We start from the raw sequence: 18,717 nt of genomic DNA, 5'->3' as shown, positions 1-18,717 counted from the left end.
CCGTCTGAAAGTTGCATAATTTACTCGTCGAAATATAAAAATCGACATTTACTGTTGACTTTATTAAGTCGTTTATGACTACAATTACGCTAATAATTTCATCATAAACTAAGTAATGAGTGGTTACCGTTGTTACTGGTATTTTACAGGCTTTTACACATGAGGTAGTTGATACAGACACGCGTTCCACCAAAGAATTGTTAATTATATTTCTTTCAGATGTGTTGAGAGAATCGAGAAATTTCAAAAATAGAAAGCAATGTTTTGCAACGTGTTTTTACGCTGGAATTGTAGGAAATGTAAATCTTCTGAACAAGAGTTGGCGAGATGTCAGTTAATTAGGTTTCTACCTGGACAATAAAATTCACTATAAAAGGAATAAAGTAGTTTTTGTAGAATGAACCGAAACAAACGGTACATCGACAATGTAACAATCTATTTAACTTTTATTAGGATCTAAACTTTAGCAGGAAAAACAGTAATTACGCTGCTAATAAATCAAACGAATCTTGAACGGAAAATGTTTTGCTTTTGCCATAAATACAAACAACAACACAAAGTAGCTGTTCTGTGAAATCTAAAATGTTGTTGATGCATTAAGAAAGTAAATAATCGTGTTAGTGCGGTTTCCAAAAAATCAAAGTAAGGATATTAATTAGCTGTTTGTGAGTAAGGTTTAATTACCCAAAGGATGTAAACGGTCAGTTTTCTCTAGGGTGCGAGTACCTACTGGGACACCTGTATATCATTCAAAATAGAAGGTCTTTTTGTGCTTTGCCCAGTTGCGACCACGACTTCGTCTCAGTCTCCAATCTCTGGGCTTCCCACAAAAAGACTTCCTTCTACTCTTAATAATATAATCTATCGGGCCTTCAAATAAATATATATTTAGAGTAGGCGTAGGCGACATTGTAATTCTGTTAACAGTGTAAAGTAATTTTTGTAGGTAACCAATTATTCTCCGGAGTTACACAGGTTACATAGTAAGCTTTTCCCAATTTTATATTGTCATATTCCGTGGAGGGGGAATAGGGAGAATGTACTACAAAAATTAAAAATATTTTCTAACCTAATTTTATTTCCTTAAAATGTCAGACGTTTCTTGTGTCATTTTCTACGCTGGAAAAATGTTGCAAACAATTGAATTTCCATAGGTTGCTCTAAATATAAATTTATTTGAAGGCCCTTTACTATTTTACTCTCTAGTGAGAAAATACTTTCGGCCCTAAAAAAAATTAAATGTTTACTTTCTACTGAAATAGTAAAAAAAATTAGTGTTCTCTTTAAAATCCTAAAAAGTGCAGAATGTAGGAGAGCTTATGCAAATATTACATGTCAGAAGCAAATAAATTAACTGTGCGGAATTTAAGGAAACTGTAAACAGACCTTACTTTCATTCAAATTTTTGACATCCTTTTGTAAATGAGGTATCCAGAGTGATTTCTAGAAATGGAAATTCTAGATTTTTCCTAACAAAATTTAACCTCAAACTTTGTTTTTTTAAATATGGACTTACACCCAGTGTCTCAATTAATTGTCAATAAATCATAAATAAATATGCTGATTTCCATTAAAATTGCAACATAAGGAACGTGTTGACCAATTTTACTAAATTTTGTTAGAATCCTAAAATCGTGGTCAAAAATTAACATGAATGATCTTAATTATTTGGGGATTTTCCTAAAGTGTTCCACAAATACAACGTTTTCTTTATTCGTGTTTATTGTTATCACTTTGTAATTTTAATTTTTTAATGAACCAATCGAAATTTAATGATTCTATGAAAGTTTAAACTAACACGTATTTGAGCACTGGGTTAAATGAAAATGATATTTTACTTTCTTATCTGATGGACCATTTTTAAAAACACATTTAAAAAGTGATTCGTCATTTGACGTCAAGATACAACTTGAATTTATTGTTTTGTACCTACTTTCTTTTTTATGGATATTCCAGATAACAGAGTGTAGTCAAAGTTGAAATTTAGAATAAGTGATAACAACACCAATATTTTTGTTATAACAAGAATTATTTCAATCTAAATAATATCATCATCAATTTTCTAAATAAAATGTAAAGAAGCAAAACAATTATGTACATATAATGTTTTGTTTAAATAATTCACAACATCTCCATGTATGTACATGTCCTTCTTCCTTTATTCCTTTTTTTCTATTTTAGTCGCTGCAATAACGTCAAACACTAACGATTAGATTATCTTCTAAACGAAGCTATAACATTTACGAAACGACCAACGTGTATATTGCTGTCATAATTTGCTTAGGATTATAGTTATTTTTATGTGACAGAATAATGCAAAATGAATTATGGAAAACGTGACACACACTTTATAAGAGAAGTCAATTTAACTGAGAAAAGGTTTATTGCTCATGAAATGGTGAAGTACAATATCCGCCGCGTTTGTACTGGAAATTGCCTGAAGATTTCAGCACCCAACCCACTGAGACAATATTTCAAAATAAACCCGATCAACTTGCGTTAAGTTTAGAACGAAAAATAAAACGAAATTGCCGTCTAATATTAGATATTGAAGAAAATTAAGTTAATTTTGTAGGTAGTATTTTTAAATAATTGACGTCAATGGTCAAGACAAGATTACAGTTTATTAACTAGTCCCCTACTAATAAAACCATCTTTTAACTACTCAATTAAAATTAATCGCATTTCAGGATTTGCAAGATACTAAATCACTCCATACTTAAGTCCGTACTTTGCAAATGACTTCAGCCAATCGTGTTTTAGTTGTTTCCAGGCAAAAAATTCAGAAATCATGACTATGTAGACACTTCCGAGAAAGAATTTCACATATTTAAAAAACATTCACGCCACGTGCTACTTCAATTTCGGTGCTAACAACACTAATTTCTAATAGGTGAAAATGAAAAGTAATAAGCGATTAATTTGTTGCAGAAAAACTATAATTTCACTTTATGTTGCGCCGCGTTCTTTGTGTCCAGTCAATTTAAAATAAATTTGTATCGGGATGCACCTCTAGCGTAAATTAATCAGGCACGTTGCATAACGCCAGTACGATTATGGAATCACTCGATAATTGAGTGATTAGCAACATTCCGCGCTTTATTACAGTAATTTGTTCATGTGAAGTCGCTGTCGCTTACCTGAAAATTTAATTCGCTTTTAGATAAAGAACAGTAATTAGTGTCGTCCTTGTTTCGTGCTTTAAGCACAAAGGTACCGTGCGAAATTTCGGAACAAATGATAATGATAGGTAGAAATTTGTACCGCGAAGAAATTATGTTTTGTTTCCGTGACCCATGTCCCGGGAGGTCATATCGTGCTATTTGCGAAATGCCAAGAAAATGTTGCCGTCTATGTAAATATTTACCATCGGCTTAATCCATAAACACACTTTTATGGGACTTACCTACATTATACCAATAGTTATGCTAATTGTGCATTCTTAAATGCACACACTCTTCCTACTCATTCAAAAGAATCCCATTGAAATTTGCTCCGAGAGAGATTCTGGTACAATCTGAAGCGTATTCCGAATCGATTAATTCCAAACTCGCAGCACTATCTTGTATCTTGTCATTTCTAAATTAAAACCAAATTTACAATTGTCGAACATGTTCCAACATAGCACCGAATTTAGCATCTGCATGCTAAACATGCTGAACAATGACGTCCTTATTATGCAAACTGTAATTCTTGTTTTCGTTGCCTTATGAACAAGCTCGCTATAAATTTTTATAGAAACTCACACTGCTTCAGCAAATAATACACATCAGTGGTATTTGCATGCGACGATATACGATTATTATTTAGAAATCGATTTAATCGCGAATTTCACCATGGACATTACAGTTCTCGTCAAAAAATCATCAACTTGACGTTTGTTTTGCAATTTAAAATCATCATAATCTTTTATCACGCACTTAGGATTTGAATAAATTAGCAGCGTATTAGGACGCCGATTATGGGTTGAGCATTAAGTAATCTTTAACACTCTATAATTTAATTTACTAATAACAATTCTTGCGATTTAAGTGCCTGTTTAATTGACATTAGTCTTGATTTTTATCTTTGTTGCTCAGAGGTATCAGAAATTTTGTTTCGAACCACACCAAAGGCTTAAACGGGGAATTAAATTAACACCTTACTTAATGCTTTTCTTGTGTTTTATAAATGCACTTCTTTCCAAATACTTAAACCTATCGGGTGTTCATTTTTAAATTTATCAAAGTTGGCGTTGAAGAGTCGATTGTGAACGCGCAACGGATTACGGATCATAGATCAGCTGTTTAAATCTAACCCCACTTTTTGCGTTGTTTGTGTTTTTACTCTGCAGACGCCAACTTTGAGGATAAATTTAAATGAACACCCGATATTTGCATTAATGAATCACAACAATACATTCAAAATATAAATGTAACAAAAAAAAAATCAGACAAAAAATAAGAAACCATTGAAATTCCTCAATTATAGTCACAGAAGCTGGAGGCTGAAATCAAAAAATAGCGAAGTAGACGTGTTGGATTTTCTCATGGGCTATGAGTCATATCTGCGCAAACGACGAATATCGGTCTCAAGTACTGTAGTTTCAATTTGGTTGTAGGTCGTAAAATTTTATTGGATATTATGAGCGATTAACGGGCACAATGGTTGGGTTTGAAAAGGATGGGAAGCGGCGCGTGCCGTTTGCCGTACAATGCAAATATACCAAATGTACAATACAACCCTGCTTAAAATATTACCTGCTAGTGGTAAACTAGGATTTATAAGCCCCGCAAGATCTTTAACTTAAAGTACCATAAAATTTTACGACCTACAACCAAATTGAAACTACAGTAGACACTACAAACTGATCGGAAAAGATCGTCATTGGTTGCGTTAGTGTCATCTCTCTCTCGTCTATTGGCATGTCCAGTAGTCGTTTCCAATTTTCATTTATAGAGTTTTCAACTGGTTTATCGCTCCGCCTTCGCGCAGAAATGTCCAAAGTCACAGTCCATGAGAGAATCCAAAACTCTAACTAATTCTACTAGAAATATTTTTTTAATCTCTACTTTTCTAGAATAATGTGTACTTTGAGGATATCGAAATTGAGAAGCTGAGTGGAGTCAGTTTCCACAAATACCTCTACATATTTTTAACAAAATTTGTTCTTCTTTAACTTTGAAAAACAACAATCTAAATCTGCTTTGATCATTTTTCTAGAAACAGATAACGTAAAAAAACTAAAAGTGTTTAATTTCAGTTACGTATTTATCAAAAAAATATCATTTTTTTATGTGAAAGGAATGGTTTGAAATTTTCGAATAATAAATGCTTATTTTTGTTAGCTTATTCGAATAGAAAATTGAACAACAGGCTGTAACTTTATATTTCAAAAACAATCCACACAAGTGGACGAAGCACAAAAGAATTCCTTTGAGACACTTGGTGCAATGTACAAGGTGGAGTAGCATTTGTGTTCCCTTAAGCGACATCATTATCCCAAGCCTTTGAGCGCTTAAGAGCAACACGTAAACACATTTTTTTTTTAAATAATGATAATAATTACGCCCGTTCATAATTTTTTCAATAGAATTTGGTACCTCATAAATTATAATAATAACAAGTCACTTAATTTCCTTTGACATTTGTTGCTCCAGCCTCCATTAATTAATTAAATGTTATTGTGTAATTGCCTCGCGTGCTACCCTTCAAATTTTTGTAAAAATTCCGACACACTCCCGTTTCAAATACTTTTGGATTGAAATTGTATTGTTGGAAAAGCTGCACCTTAATTAGTTTTCCTAATTGGACAGGTCCACGATTTGATTATGATTTTTTGAGTTGGGTTTATTCTGGCCTGATTCTGTTCTAATTTGCCAATCAGTCATTGTTCGAAAGTAACTTCCTCAATTAGACCCAAGGCTGTGCAGGTTCTAAAAATCTGCGTACAATTACCACATCACACCCAAACTGAGATTTATTGCCTTTTCGATTCCGATGCAATTTCATCAGTGTCTAACACAAAATAGAAATCTGTCGAAAGATCGACGCGCGAAATGCCACGAGTAAGATTCCTAAATTGAACAAAGTAAAAGCACCGGCCAAAACGGAGAAAGTATTTGGAATAAATAAACGCGGAGGTGCCTCGAGGATCACCCTAATTACAACTTGCGCAGAACGAAATGAATTAGGAGTATTGCGATATGGATCGATTTTGTAAAAATTCGTGAAGCAACGACGCCGAAAGTGTGTCTTGTGCTCGAAGAGCGTGAACCTCGGAATTGATAATTTGCTGCCTGATTTGGGATCGGTAATGAATTTTCGGAGCAAACAGATTGGATTCGTCAGATTTCTGCCCTTGACACTAAATAATCAATCTCGCTGTTGGACCCACTGGCGAGACTGAAATTGACGTTTTGTTGATCTTTTTTCTCGAAATTCAATTAAACCGTCATAATTAGAAGTATTTTCTTGCACTGAAGAATTAGGCGCGGGTATCACTCCGTCAACCTCGACAATGGCCGTTAAATTTCGATAACCCATTACGTACCATCCCGAAACCACAAACTGCTCAAATTACCGCACAGGAATTCTCTAGGATCTCGAGCTTTTTACCATTAGGTTCGGAGATAAACAGCCCCGGGCCTTCCAGATTATTATGATCTATCATCGGAGAATGCAGTCAGTTACTTTCTCATCTCCGTCTTTTTATCGCTTCCATGATTTAATCTTGAAATATTGTCGGTATGAGAGTTTTTTCTAAATCTTGAACTTGTTACTGGTTCTTGGTGTAATGTGGTAATTGTTTCGGAGCCTTGAATCAGATTCCAACAACTCAAACGCGCTCTTTATTGGACGTTTTAATTGTTTGTGCAAGGTTTCCTCTTATTCATTTGCTACATATTGTTCGATTATTGCGCTGACCTTTGATGCAAATCATCGTGTGGATTCCTGAGAATTTTAGGGAACGCCTCTTTCGAGTTAATTTTTTGTTTGTTTTATTATCCTTGAGGTCGAAAGGAAACACATTATTGAACGAGACTATAGAAAAAAACTTCCTGAATCGTTAAGACATTTAATTTAAAAATTAACTCTTCACACACCAAAAAAACTTGCCGAAAATTTAATTTTAATTTTATCGACTCGCACGATCGAGCTTTTTATTATTTTTTTTCTCTCCCAAATTTTCCACTTCTGTTAATTTAACTGTAAATAAAATTTCGTCTTATCTTTATTGTGCTTCACCAGTCACGAACATACTTTCATCTTTTAGTAAAAAATTCAAAATATTTTTCTCATTTGTATTTCGTAAACAAACAGCCCGAAGGGGAAAGTATTCGCACTGGCATGATCTTGACAGAGAAAGGTTCAAGCATGTGTAAATTCTTCACTTATGAAATTTCCAATTTACTGTGTTGCGCAAATAATTCAAAAAGTGTTTATTGAACGAGCGACATATCCCCAAAAAATAAGTAACACTGGCAGCAAATGACTTCTTGGTAGAAGGACTCAGACTGTGTGGGACACCATCTCCCGAGAGCTTTTCATTATCTTTTTGACATTTTTACACTCCCATAAAAGCTGACAACCTGCCAATAACTTAGTCCTGTCACTGAATGTATAAGTTTAAGTTGTTAATGAAAAAATCGTTGCAGGATGACGAACCTCCCGAAATAACCTACTGTGTGGTGGAGAATACCGGAACCCTGACCCTGCAAGCGATCACCCCCACGCAACCGATGCCGTCGCAAGAAGAACTAGATGCCAAATTTGCAGAGCTCGTGGTAGGTCATTAAATCGTCAAGCCGACGTCGTCACGACGTAACAGTAACAAACCCAGTTAGTGCTCGGTTGCATAACAAAAATACGCGCAATTTAACGGCAGCAACAAAAACGCTTTTTCCTGATTGTGCTGTTAATCAAAGTCATCAACCTCCCTGGTGGTTCGGAATAATTCATAAACCGTACAAATAAAATCGCATTCCGATAAACCACCAGCATTGGCAACGTCAAAGAACGTTCTGACAGACGGGTCAAAGTACTTCCGGTGAAACGAATTTGTTTTTGCCGATAATTATTGTCCCCCAGTTGGGTCTAATGGCAAAGTTTTCGTATACGGAGACTCGTGAAAGTTACTAGAACGTCGTATGATGATGATATGCCAAAAGAATGCCAAGCTTACTAATGTTAATTATTAATAAACATGGCAATTTTGACGTGCTTGACCATAGGCTACTGTCAGTAAATATGACCGGAAAATAAATTCTAATTGACTTGTCGGCTTTTTAGTGGGTCCATTGTTGGATTATAAATTACCACATGGATCTGCTCACGATTTATTATCTGAGTATGCAAATACCGGTCAAGACTTTCTACTCAGGTGAAGTTCACTCTAATCTGAACTTGTATCAGAACATAACACACATTAGACTAATACCGCTATTGACCGTCAAACACCTTTAGAACTGCTATTTGCTGTTGAAATTTGAAACAAGCTCACTGAAAAATTCTCTCTGTTAGAGACAATCCCATTATCTCACTAGAAGCTTTAACGGTAATAGAGATATTAACAACGTCTCCTTGCTATGCCGTATTATAATGTGGATAATAACTTGCAGGAAGAACTCGACCTGACAGCCCCTAATAAGGCTGCCATGTTAAGTTTACCGTCGCAGAAAAAATGGCAAATATATTGCTCAAGAAAAGGAGGCGAAGACACCGTGGACCATACGCACGCACCTGAACACTACGTAGAAAGACTGCGCACTCTAGCAACAGTGAGTCTCGCCAAAGAAGTGAAAACACGAGTCATCTGTCTTTTTGCAGCTCCAGTACCCCGAGTCCAACACTGATGAAGAAGTACGAAGTCGGACGAAACAGATAGACGGATTGAAAACAGCTCTGAGAACATCGACGCACAGTTTTGTGATCAAATTCATCGAATTAGACGGTCTGTCTGCTCTTTTAGACTGTTTGGAACGGATGGATTACTTCACAGCTCAAAGCTCCATCCACACAAGCATGATCGGATGCGTGAAAGCTCTAATGAACAATTCGGTATTCCGTTTCACACCAATCCAACTTTCAATCTCATCTCGAATGTTTTCAGACCGGCAGGGCTCACGTTTTGGCGCACCCAACTAGTATTAATACCATCGCCCAGTCTCTCAGTACTGAGAATATCAAGACGAAGATTGCCGCTCTTGAGATTTTGGGGGCCGTGTGTCTCGTTTCCGGAGGCCACAAGAAAGTATTAGATGCGATGCTGCATTACCAAAAATATGCTTACGAAAGGACACGTTTCCAAGGTATTATCAACGATCTGGATCGCTCGACGGGAGTGTACAGAGACGAGGTTAACTTGAAGACCGCCATAATGTCTTTCGTCAATGCGGTACTCAACTACGGACAAGGCCAAGAGAATTTAGAATTTAGGTTGCATCTGCGATACGAGTTTCTGATGTTGGGCATACAGCCCATTATTGATAAGTTGAGAAGTCACGAGAACGAGACTCTGGACAGGCACTTGGACTTCTTCGAGATGGTACGGAATGAAGACGAGAAAGAGTTGGCGAGGAAATTCGAAATGGAACACGTCGACACCAAAAGTGCTACAGTTATGTTTGATCTCATTAGACGCAAACTAAGTCATACGGCAGCATATCCTCATCTGCTCTCGCTCCTAGAACATTGCATCTTGTTACCTCTAGACTACGGTTCGCATCCTCAGCACTGGCTCCTCTTCGACAGAATCGTCCAACAGATAGTCCTTCAACAAGACAACGACGTCAAGAACCCCGATCTTTCGCCTATCGACATTAACGTCAAAGAAATTGTCCATCTCCTCGCCAAAGAAGAAGAACTGGTCGAAGCGCGGAAGAAAGCCGACGAACTCGAAAAAGAGAACACTGACATGTCGAACAGACTTGCGAAAAAAGAACAAGAACTCGACCAGCGTACCCAAGAGAAAGAAGATATCGAATCGAGCCTCTCGAGGATCAAAGAACGGCTTGAGAAGGAAACTGCTGCACATATCGAAACACAACAGCGGTTGAACGAGTTGGAATATCGCGCTGCAGATCTAGATCGACAAGTGTCGTGCGAAAGAGGCGAAAGATTCAGACTTGAACGATTAGTCAGTTCTGGGAGCATTCCAGATGATGCCAAAGCTTTAGGCCTTAAATCTACCGTAGATGTAGAATACAAAAGCGAGTTCAATTCGGTTCCTCCACCTCCGCCTCCGTTGGCGCCACCGCCGCCACCTCCAGCTCCTGGACCTCCCCCTCCACCTAACGCACCGATGGCGCCGCCACCCGAACCTCTCAAAATCGAAGTTGTCAAAAAGAACATTCCTCAACCTGCGAATCCTTTGAAATCGTTCAACTGGTCCAAACTGCCAGAAACTAAAGTCGCCGGTACAATATGGAGTGAGCTTGACGATACCAAATTGTACAACACCATGGAGTTGGACTGTATTGATAAGTTGTTCTGCGCGTACCAAAAGAATGGAGTTGCTGTGAGTATTTGTTTAAACACTTTGTTCAAAAAGTGTAATTAATTGGTGATAATTTCAGAATGACGGGTCGATTGAAGATTTGCGACAGATGGGCAAGAATCGTACCAAAGTTTTGTCAGTGATAGACAGTCGACGCGCCCAGAATTGTACAATTCTACTGTCCAAGTTGAAAATGTCAGACGAAGACATCACGAAAGCTATTCTAAGTATGGACTGTAAGGAGCAATTACCGATAGACATGGTGGAGCAGCTACTTAAATTCACACCAAGTTCAGAAGAAGCGGCGTTGTTGGAAGAGCACAGCGACGAAATCGATTCGTTGGCCAGAGCTGATCGATTCCTCTACGAAATATCAAAGTACTGTAAGATCCTCGAGTCTTGACGAGTATCTAAATTTTTTTGTTGCAGGGTGCCTCATTACGAACAAAGACTTCGTAGTTTGCATTACAAGAAACGATTCCAAATTACTCTAAACGAGATCATCCCACGTATTACCAGCGTGATGGAAGCTTCACGGGAAGTGTCCAGATCTCGTCGTCTTAGAAGACTCTTGGAAATAGTTTTAGCCTTAGGAAACTACATGAACCGCGGGGCTAGAGGGAATGCGTCTGGATTTCGACTAGCCTCACTAAATAGACTTGCTGATACCAAATCCAGTGCCGCAAAAGGCACGACCTTGCTTCATTACTTAGTACAAATTATCGAGAAGAAATTCAAAGATATCCTCCGTTTAGATGAAGATATTCCCCACGTTAGGGTAGCTGCCAAAGTGTCCTTAGGCGAGCTCAGCAAGGATATGGCCCAACTGAGATTAGGCTTGAAAGATGTAGCAAAAGAGATAGAATTTCATCTAAGTCAAAGTCCTCTAGCCAATGACAAGTTCGTACCTGTCATGAGAGAATTCCAAGCGACAGCCACTTGCAGACTAGCAGAAGTTGAGGATCAGTACCAAGACATGAAGGTCAGTTTGGGTTCATTACTGTTAATTCCTTGATAAGAGTTTTCTTGCAGACACGTTTTGAACGAGCCGTCCGACTCTTTGGTGAAGACGCGACGAACGCCCAACCCGACGAGTTCTTCGGCGTTTTCGACGGATTTCTGACAGCCTTCTTGGAAGCTCGACAAGACAATGAAAACCTACGGCGCAGACAGGAAGAAGAGGAGAAACGAGCAAAACAAGAAGCCGAGCTTAAGAAGTTAACCCTGGAGCGAAAACACAGTCGGGAGGGCATCCTTTCGTCGATCAATAAGAGTCTAAGTCTGAAAAATGGTGAGAGCGCGAAGGGAGAATTCGACGATCTGATTTCGGCACTGAGAACCGGAGACGTGTTCGGCGAAGACATGGCGAAATTTAAGAGGTCCAGGAAGAGTAAAGTTACCGGACATTCTCCACCCCGGCGGAATTCCGTCAACCGGGAGGACAGCAGGGAACGGATTGTTAGTAGTGGGAGGCGGCAGTGAACATTTTCTATTTTTGCTCATTAGGCACTTTCAAGAATTTTGTATAATGCAGCTTTTCTCATAAATCTGTTGGTCTGTTGTGCTACTTCAGTGTTTACTATACGGTGCCCTGGCCTAAGTGTGTTTTTTATTTGTGATCGAATATTTTGTAACTGGACCAATACTTACACAGTAAGCAATTAATATATTTTTATTATATTATTCTAGTGCTGCCAAATAAGCTTCTCAATTTTTATGCAGTTTATCATTTGTATTATATTAACACCAATGTATGAATTTTATACAATATAACAAAATTGTATGTTTGTATGACGTAGTTGTAGATTCATGTTTATATTGACATAAGTTTTAGAAGATGATTGTGCTCTGCATTGAAATGGAACTGATTATACATTTTAATGTTAAAATATACTATTGTTAATTTATTTAACTCTACATTTCATTTATCCTTCTCGATCTCAAACTCCCTATTACGTGGATCAGTGAAAGCTTTGATTCTTCTCTTAACATAATGTTTCTTTTGCAACAAATCGCATAAACAATACCCAGTTAAATTGTAAATAAATTCAATAAAGCTCAACGCCATCTCCTCTGTTCTGAAGTTCTGTTGGTCCTGAGCTGATCTTCACAAAAAATGAGCCAATGAGAAGCGCGACGACGGAAGCTTTTGAATTGTGCCAGTGGTCGACAAAAGAAGCTTTTGGTGTCTTCGGCAAAATCGCCACAACTTAACTGAGAGTTTTTGTCCGTGCTAGTGTTACCACCGGGCCTCTGCAGCGGTGGAACTGCCAAATCTATCTTCGGGGCCGGTGTCGATTTGTGTACCGATGCTTCTTCCACGCCGGAGTGATTCTGGAAAGAGCCGATTTTTTGTCTAGGAGAGGAGCGAACGAAACGAACACCTTCGCAGCGTGAACGAAAGTGAACGAATTTCGGCCGGCGTGGGCGTCACCTATTTACCAAACGCGACAGGAACGGAGCTCGCTCATTGGCTGGCCAATGAGAGACCAGAGTGCTCAGAAGTTCAGAACAAAGCCGGGACCCACTGCGCCGGCGCTCGGTTGACACCTGTGGGTGACACTACCCATCATCAAAATTTTAACCACGTAAATTGAACTTTTTATTTTGCGTTCTAATTCTATTTCACATTACGGAATAGATTAATTTTATTGCAATATAACCTTCTCTATGCTTTTCTTGCCCTTTTCATCAATTGTAAGATGTCGAAAGATTCAAAAGATATTCTCTGTGAATACTTTTGTAACAAATGTATTCAAACTTGCATTAGACGACTTATTGATTATAAATTAATAGTCTTGTTGAAGCAGAACAGAATTTATTTCATTTGAAAATTGTCTACAAATTCTTTGACCAACCTGTTGAACTTGCATAATTTATGTAAATTAAATAAACAAACTTCATCTTTTCAACGCACTGTGTATACGTAGTGTTTAAGCGTTTAAAAAATAGTATAAATTAATGTAGTTTTCATTACTCTTTTTAGTATGTTTTAGAACGTATGATTATGCAACCCATAATACAGACGCGAATATTTTCGATATAAATATTTGTGCAGCTACTGAAATTTAATTCTTTTTCTTTTGTAACAAAATTAATTACAGATATCTGTATTTTTAAACTTTATTTGTCAATATGCTAAACTACTCTGGCTTTGAGCCCATAAACCTATCTCATTAAAGCAGAATTGGCAAAAATAGATATAATTAATTGTTCATAAATAGACCGTGACTTCGAGCCCACACAAGAGGACACAAAAAACCCATCACAATACGCTTTAAGAGTAAAAATGATGAACTCATTTCAAAGCAATGCCAATGCGCCTATGCCTATTCAATGCAAATCTAGAAAAGTAAACAAATCGGAATGGAATTTTCGTCATTTCCGTGCTTGACATACACATTTTATAATTTGCGGCCGCCATAAATTTCCATTTAATCTTAACCTCGAGGATGTAATTATTACACATTCAAAAACTAATTAAGGACGGAACAGTCTGATGAGACTAATGGCATAACCACAGAACCCTTTATTTTTATGACAGCGAATTAAATATAAAAGAGTTTCATCCTCGCATCATCTGCAGGAAGTGATTTAGACCGACAAATATTTTTGCAGGTTCCAAATAAATAAATATGTTCAAAAATATGGTGTATTGTTTGTTGCATAACTACGAAATCATCCGAATATTTATTGTGAGGCCATAAGAGATCCGGTTGGATAATCGACGAAATTAATCATTTCAAATTCCATTAATGACGTCAGTAGACTACTAATTAAGACGATTAGGCGCTGTCGTTCGCTGACACATTTACATCAGATCAGAAAGCTAAAAAAACTGCATAACGAAGTGCTGAAGTGGTTTAATTTGTTTGGTCTTCCTGTAGCATCCTCGGAAAGAAAGAAAATAAGTGGAGAATTGACCGGTAATTAATAAGTTTTAATTAAGTGTGGGAACTGGATTAATTGGGAGTTTACTAATTACCAATCGGCAATGCTCATCAATTAGGGATTTGGTTAATAATGGGATGCATTTGATCATTTGTACAATGATCTTACGGTAAATCTATCTAAAACTGAGATGTCTGTGCAGAAATGTGGGCCATAAACAAGCATGTTTATTAGCTGTGATTAGATTATCAACAGCTATCCCAACGATTCAAATGATAAACACATAGGAAGTTCACCACAGGTTTATGTTTTAATTAAAATTTTTCTCTTAGTTATGAAACTAGTTTGAAATGTCTAAATGCCACGTTATGATTAATTGGCATAAAATACACAGGAGGAATGTGTAACAAGTCTTTACTGTTTGCGTTTTTGAAAAAAAAAAACAAATAAATAACGCATTAGCAAACAAAGTAGCGATAAATCAAGGATAATTTTTTTTATTACAATAAATAATTATTAAACATGAGAGAGACGTAATAAAAATGTGCCCCATTTTTCAGACTTACGCCTCTGAGTGCGATGCGTTGGCCAGGTAAATAATAATGGTCCTGAAGCACAAAACCCAGATGTTCTTACTAAGAAAAGTAATAAAACAGTATTTCGGCTATATGTGGGTGTAACACAACGGAACTTGATATTTACAACAGTTCGCAAAATAATAAATAAATAACAATAAATTGGGTTGAATGAACACCCACGAAACTGAGCTAGATCAAGGTTTTGTCTGACTTACATCATTGCGTTAGAAACCAGACTTAATTAATTAACGCTAGCGTTCTTGTTTTATTTTCATAACCATTTTCATAACCTAATTCAACAGCTTTACTGTCAAAATAAATGCAAAATTTCCTTGGCTTCCCATTATGCTAAAACAATGTGAATGCATTTTATTTAATAAATAATTAAATGACGCTGCTAATTACATATTTACAAATGTTAAATTACTAAATCAACCAGAAATCCAAAAATTGTTACGCAACGTAAAGTTGTAACATAAATATGGTAACGTACCCGTAAGTTACTCTAAAAAATTCTTGTACCGCTTATTCCTGGTCAGGTCAGAATTTTTTTAACCCATTAGTTTTTATTGAAATACTGTAAACGCAGTTTTATTGCTACAACTCGACATAGACATACCTTCCTTGATAGCCAAGTTATGCAAATAGACATTTTCTCAAATTTTTCAGGCGCCAGTTGAAGAGCAAGCAACCATTTTTACACCATCCTCGTCGAAAAAAACACTCCCAGACTCCTAAATGGTCCAAAAAAATGAATGAAGGCCAAACGAACGATTAGACTATGAAAAAGTGCAGTCTGCTCTCTTACAATAATGAAACACGCAAACTTACTTATCACGATAGTGGACTAATTTTCTTAAACGATTCCTTTGGTTCTTGACCTTGAAAGGATTTGTGAGAAGACAACGCAAAATCTCGACTGGATTTTTTTTTGGCCGAGCTGGTGTGGGGTCCATTCTTACAAAGTAATTTAATAACGATAATCTTGTACGTAATGTGTTCAAGACTTTAAGCTACCTGAAGTGATTAAAATAATTTAGAGTGCCAGTGGCGATCCAGAAGCCACTCATCAAACTTTCTTGCAGACTTACTTTCGGCGTTTAAAATGTTTCTGAGTAGTAAAACGTTGGACTTGACGACAAATAAAATTGTAGACCGAGTTTAGGTAATTTTAAACGTTTCTCTGGTCAAAAAACCCAGACAATGCAGAGATAGGTAATGTTTCGGCATAATTAGTAGTATTAGATATTATACGCTGTCTATGCATGCTTCTAAGTGGGGAGAGCTTTCATTGAACGCTCTTTCAGTCATCCGTGGTGTAGTTCACCCACCAGTCTTTGACCGACTGTTGTGGTGAGTGCACAAGAGATTTGCTGAATTTTTAGCGCTCTGACATGTGGATTTATTTATGACGTTTCGTGCAGTGTATTCGACAAAACCGACGACGAAATTTTCGGTGAGTACTGTTAACAATCCTTTTAAAAATATCTACCGAAACGTCCTCGATCAGTATCGCGCAACACAACAATTTACATAAAGGGTGTTGCACTATTAGCAATTGTAATATCCGAATGTCCGCCGATGCCTGCATTTTAAATTAAAATTCGCGCTGACATTGGACTGTCAGGACTAGAATTCATCCTGCAAAAAATCACCAGCTATGACAAACAACTCTATCAAAATCATCGATGTCAGATTAGGTGGGATCTAGTTTTACAACTCAAAAAAGCTCTCTTTTGGTTACGTTTTAATTGGAACTAGTCCATCGCGGACTGTATGGTTTGAAAAAATTCCTTTCACTGAATCCGCCCAAGAAAACTAGGTTTCTTCGCATTGTTTTAAAATAATTACGTATTGCGAGACGCAATTTCAAATCTCATAAATATTACGCAAGGTAGTGTTACACCTTCTCATAGAGCTCCCAAAGATTAGCATCTCGGTGAATCCTCAACGGATTTTTTGCCAAAGACGAGTAGGCCGGGCTGGCGGAAACGGAAATTCATTATTATAAATCCGTTAAAGGGTCCACGCATTGTTGCTACAGCTCCGCCTGATCTATTATGGGAGACGTGTCCTGACGCATCGTTGATGTCTCCTGCAAAGCTCGACAAAAACGAAAGCGACTGATTAATAACCTGTTCCCGATTAATTTATTGTTCACGGGCGATAATTTTGTAAGACGATATGTCATAACGTTGTCAATTAAATCACGCTTCTTGTTTTTTATCTAATCGAAGTGGAGAAAAATCACAATTTGCGGTTTGAAAAATAATTAGCGCTCTCTTACTATTTGGCTGCGTGCAAGGTGTCCGTCGAGGCCGTTAAGCTATCGTAGCGTTACAAGTGTATCCAAATACACCTGTCAACTCCATAAAGTGGTGCAACTGTCACATCCGGTACGACAGATCCACTGGCACGCATTGTCCCACCCTGTACATACAATATTGAGAAACTCTGATTATTTCGTACGTGTGTTAGTTACTTCATTCTACTTCCCATCATGCAAATTGCAGACTCAATGCGGAGGAAGTCTCCCATTCATCTTCTCCGATAAAAGATGCTGTCATTTCCGCCGATCTACCGAAAAATGTAGCAACTAGGTAGTGCTTTCAGCGACTTCCTACTAGGTCTGGTCAAGACTTGACTAATCAGAATAAAAATTTCTCAATTTTGGAAGTTGTGGGATAACGGTGGCCTATTTGCTTGGTAGAAAAAATAATTATGTGAGCCGTTTGTGTGGCTCCGGTGGAAAACCGCAGAATTGTCCGAATGAACCGGAAAATTTGGACGTGGTTCGCTTCCTCTGGGAAGAGGCATTTGTTGGAAGAACAAATCTGACAAATTGAGCGTTTGTGGAAAAAAATATTAGAAAATGAGGCAAGTAACAGTTGATCGAACATTTTACAAAGTAAATGGCCACCGCAGCGAAACGTCCAGCTATTTCCATAGAAAGTGAATTTTATAAATCCGTCAAACGATTTTACAAGAGGACGAGTCTTGAGCAACAGATGTTGGTGCACCGGAAAAATAAACATAATATTTTATACAGTTAGCTTTATGAGTTATTCGTTTTTTGTTGCACGTGAGTCATCGTAAAATGCCGAATAAAATAATAATAATCTTTCACGATAATATTTCAATAATGAAGAGCTAATCTTTTAGAAGCATTGCAAGTGTTGATATAAAACTCCTCCGACGTTTACGACATAATAAAATAAACTAACGGATTATTATATTTGCCCAAAAAGTACCAATAAAACATTGAAACTTGAAGTTACGATACTATAAAACACGGTCGTAAAGTAGGAAGAAGACACTATACATGTATTCCTGAAATCTCTCAGCGTACACGATTTATTAGCAGCTTCTTCGTTATCCTCGAAAGGCATCAAAATCACGTTTTCAGCCGTAAAAAGGCACTAATTAGCCGTATGGTACAAACAACCAGCACTTAAGGAAAAAATCCAAGGCCGTTAAAGTTAGCCTATTTGCACGCAACTGCATTGTCGGATCGAGAGCTGCACTTAAAAAATTTTATTATTCCAAAACGGCGGTCGTGTTACTGCATAAATATTGAATGTTTAACACGAAGAAAAGATAACAGTTTCGATGGTTTTGCAATAGTACTTTCAACGCGGCGTGATCGACAATGACCTTTAAGCACCTTACCTGAAGATTTAGGACGGTTTAATCAAAGAATGAGGAACACATGGTGGGCCGAAATTGGAACGATTTCTTTTTAGGGTTGGAAAGGCCAGCGCGGCCTTATCC

The 18,717-nt window shown here is 37.3% G+C and overlaps 2 protein-coding genes across 5 annotated transcripts in view; both read left to right on the top strand.

Annotated features, from left to right (window-relative positions):
• DAAM (disheveled-associated activator of morphogenesis-like protein) overlaps positions 1-12,389 on the top strand; it is a 57,903-nt gene extending 45,514 nt beyond the window's left edge. For all 4 annotated transcript variants that reach the window (XM_069050478.1, XM_069050477.1, XM_069050476.1 and 1 more), the window contains exons 3-9: positions 7,638-7,766; positions 8,601-8,759; positions 8,809-9,039; positions 9,092-10,498; positions 10,557-10,855; positions 10,907-11,459; positions 11,510-12,389. In XM_069050478.1, the coding sequence (XP_068906579.1) occupies positions 7,638-7,766; positions 8,601-8,759; positions 8,809-9,039; positions 9,092-10,498; positions 10,557-10,855; positions 10,907-11,459; positions 11,510-11,959 (3,228 nt within the window). In that variant the 3' untranslated portion in view covers positions 11,960-12,389. The remainder of the gene's footprint in view (positions 1-7,637; positions 7,767-8,600; positions 8,760-8,808; positions 9,040-9,091; positions 10,499-10,556; positions 10,856-10,906; positions 11,460-11,509) is intronic.
• Positions 12,390-16,249: 3,860 nt separating this feature from the next.
• LOC138132697 (ras association domain-containing protein 10-like) overlaps positions 16,250-18,717 on the top strand; it is a 48,742-nt gene continuing 46,274 nt past the window's right edge. The window contains exon 1 of the mRNA XM_069050290.1: positions 16,250-16,402. Coding sequence (XP_068906391.1) covers positions 16,355-16,402 — 48 coding nt within the window. The 5' untranslated portion in view covers positions 16,250-16,354. The remainder of the gene's footprint in view (positions 16,403-18,717) is intronic.

Source organism: Tenebrio molitor, chromosome 6, assembly GCF_963966145.1.
Source record: "Tenebrio molitor chromosome 6, icTenMoli1.1, whole genome shotgun sequence".
Taxonomy (NCBI): domain Eukaryota; kingdom Metazoa; phylum Arthropoda; class Insecta; order Coleoptera; family Tenebrionidae; genus Tenebrio; species Tenebrio molitor.
This window is presented reverse-complemented; position numbering and strand designations above follow the sequence as displayed.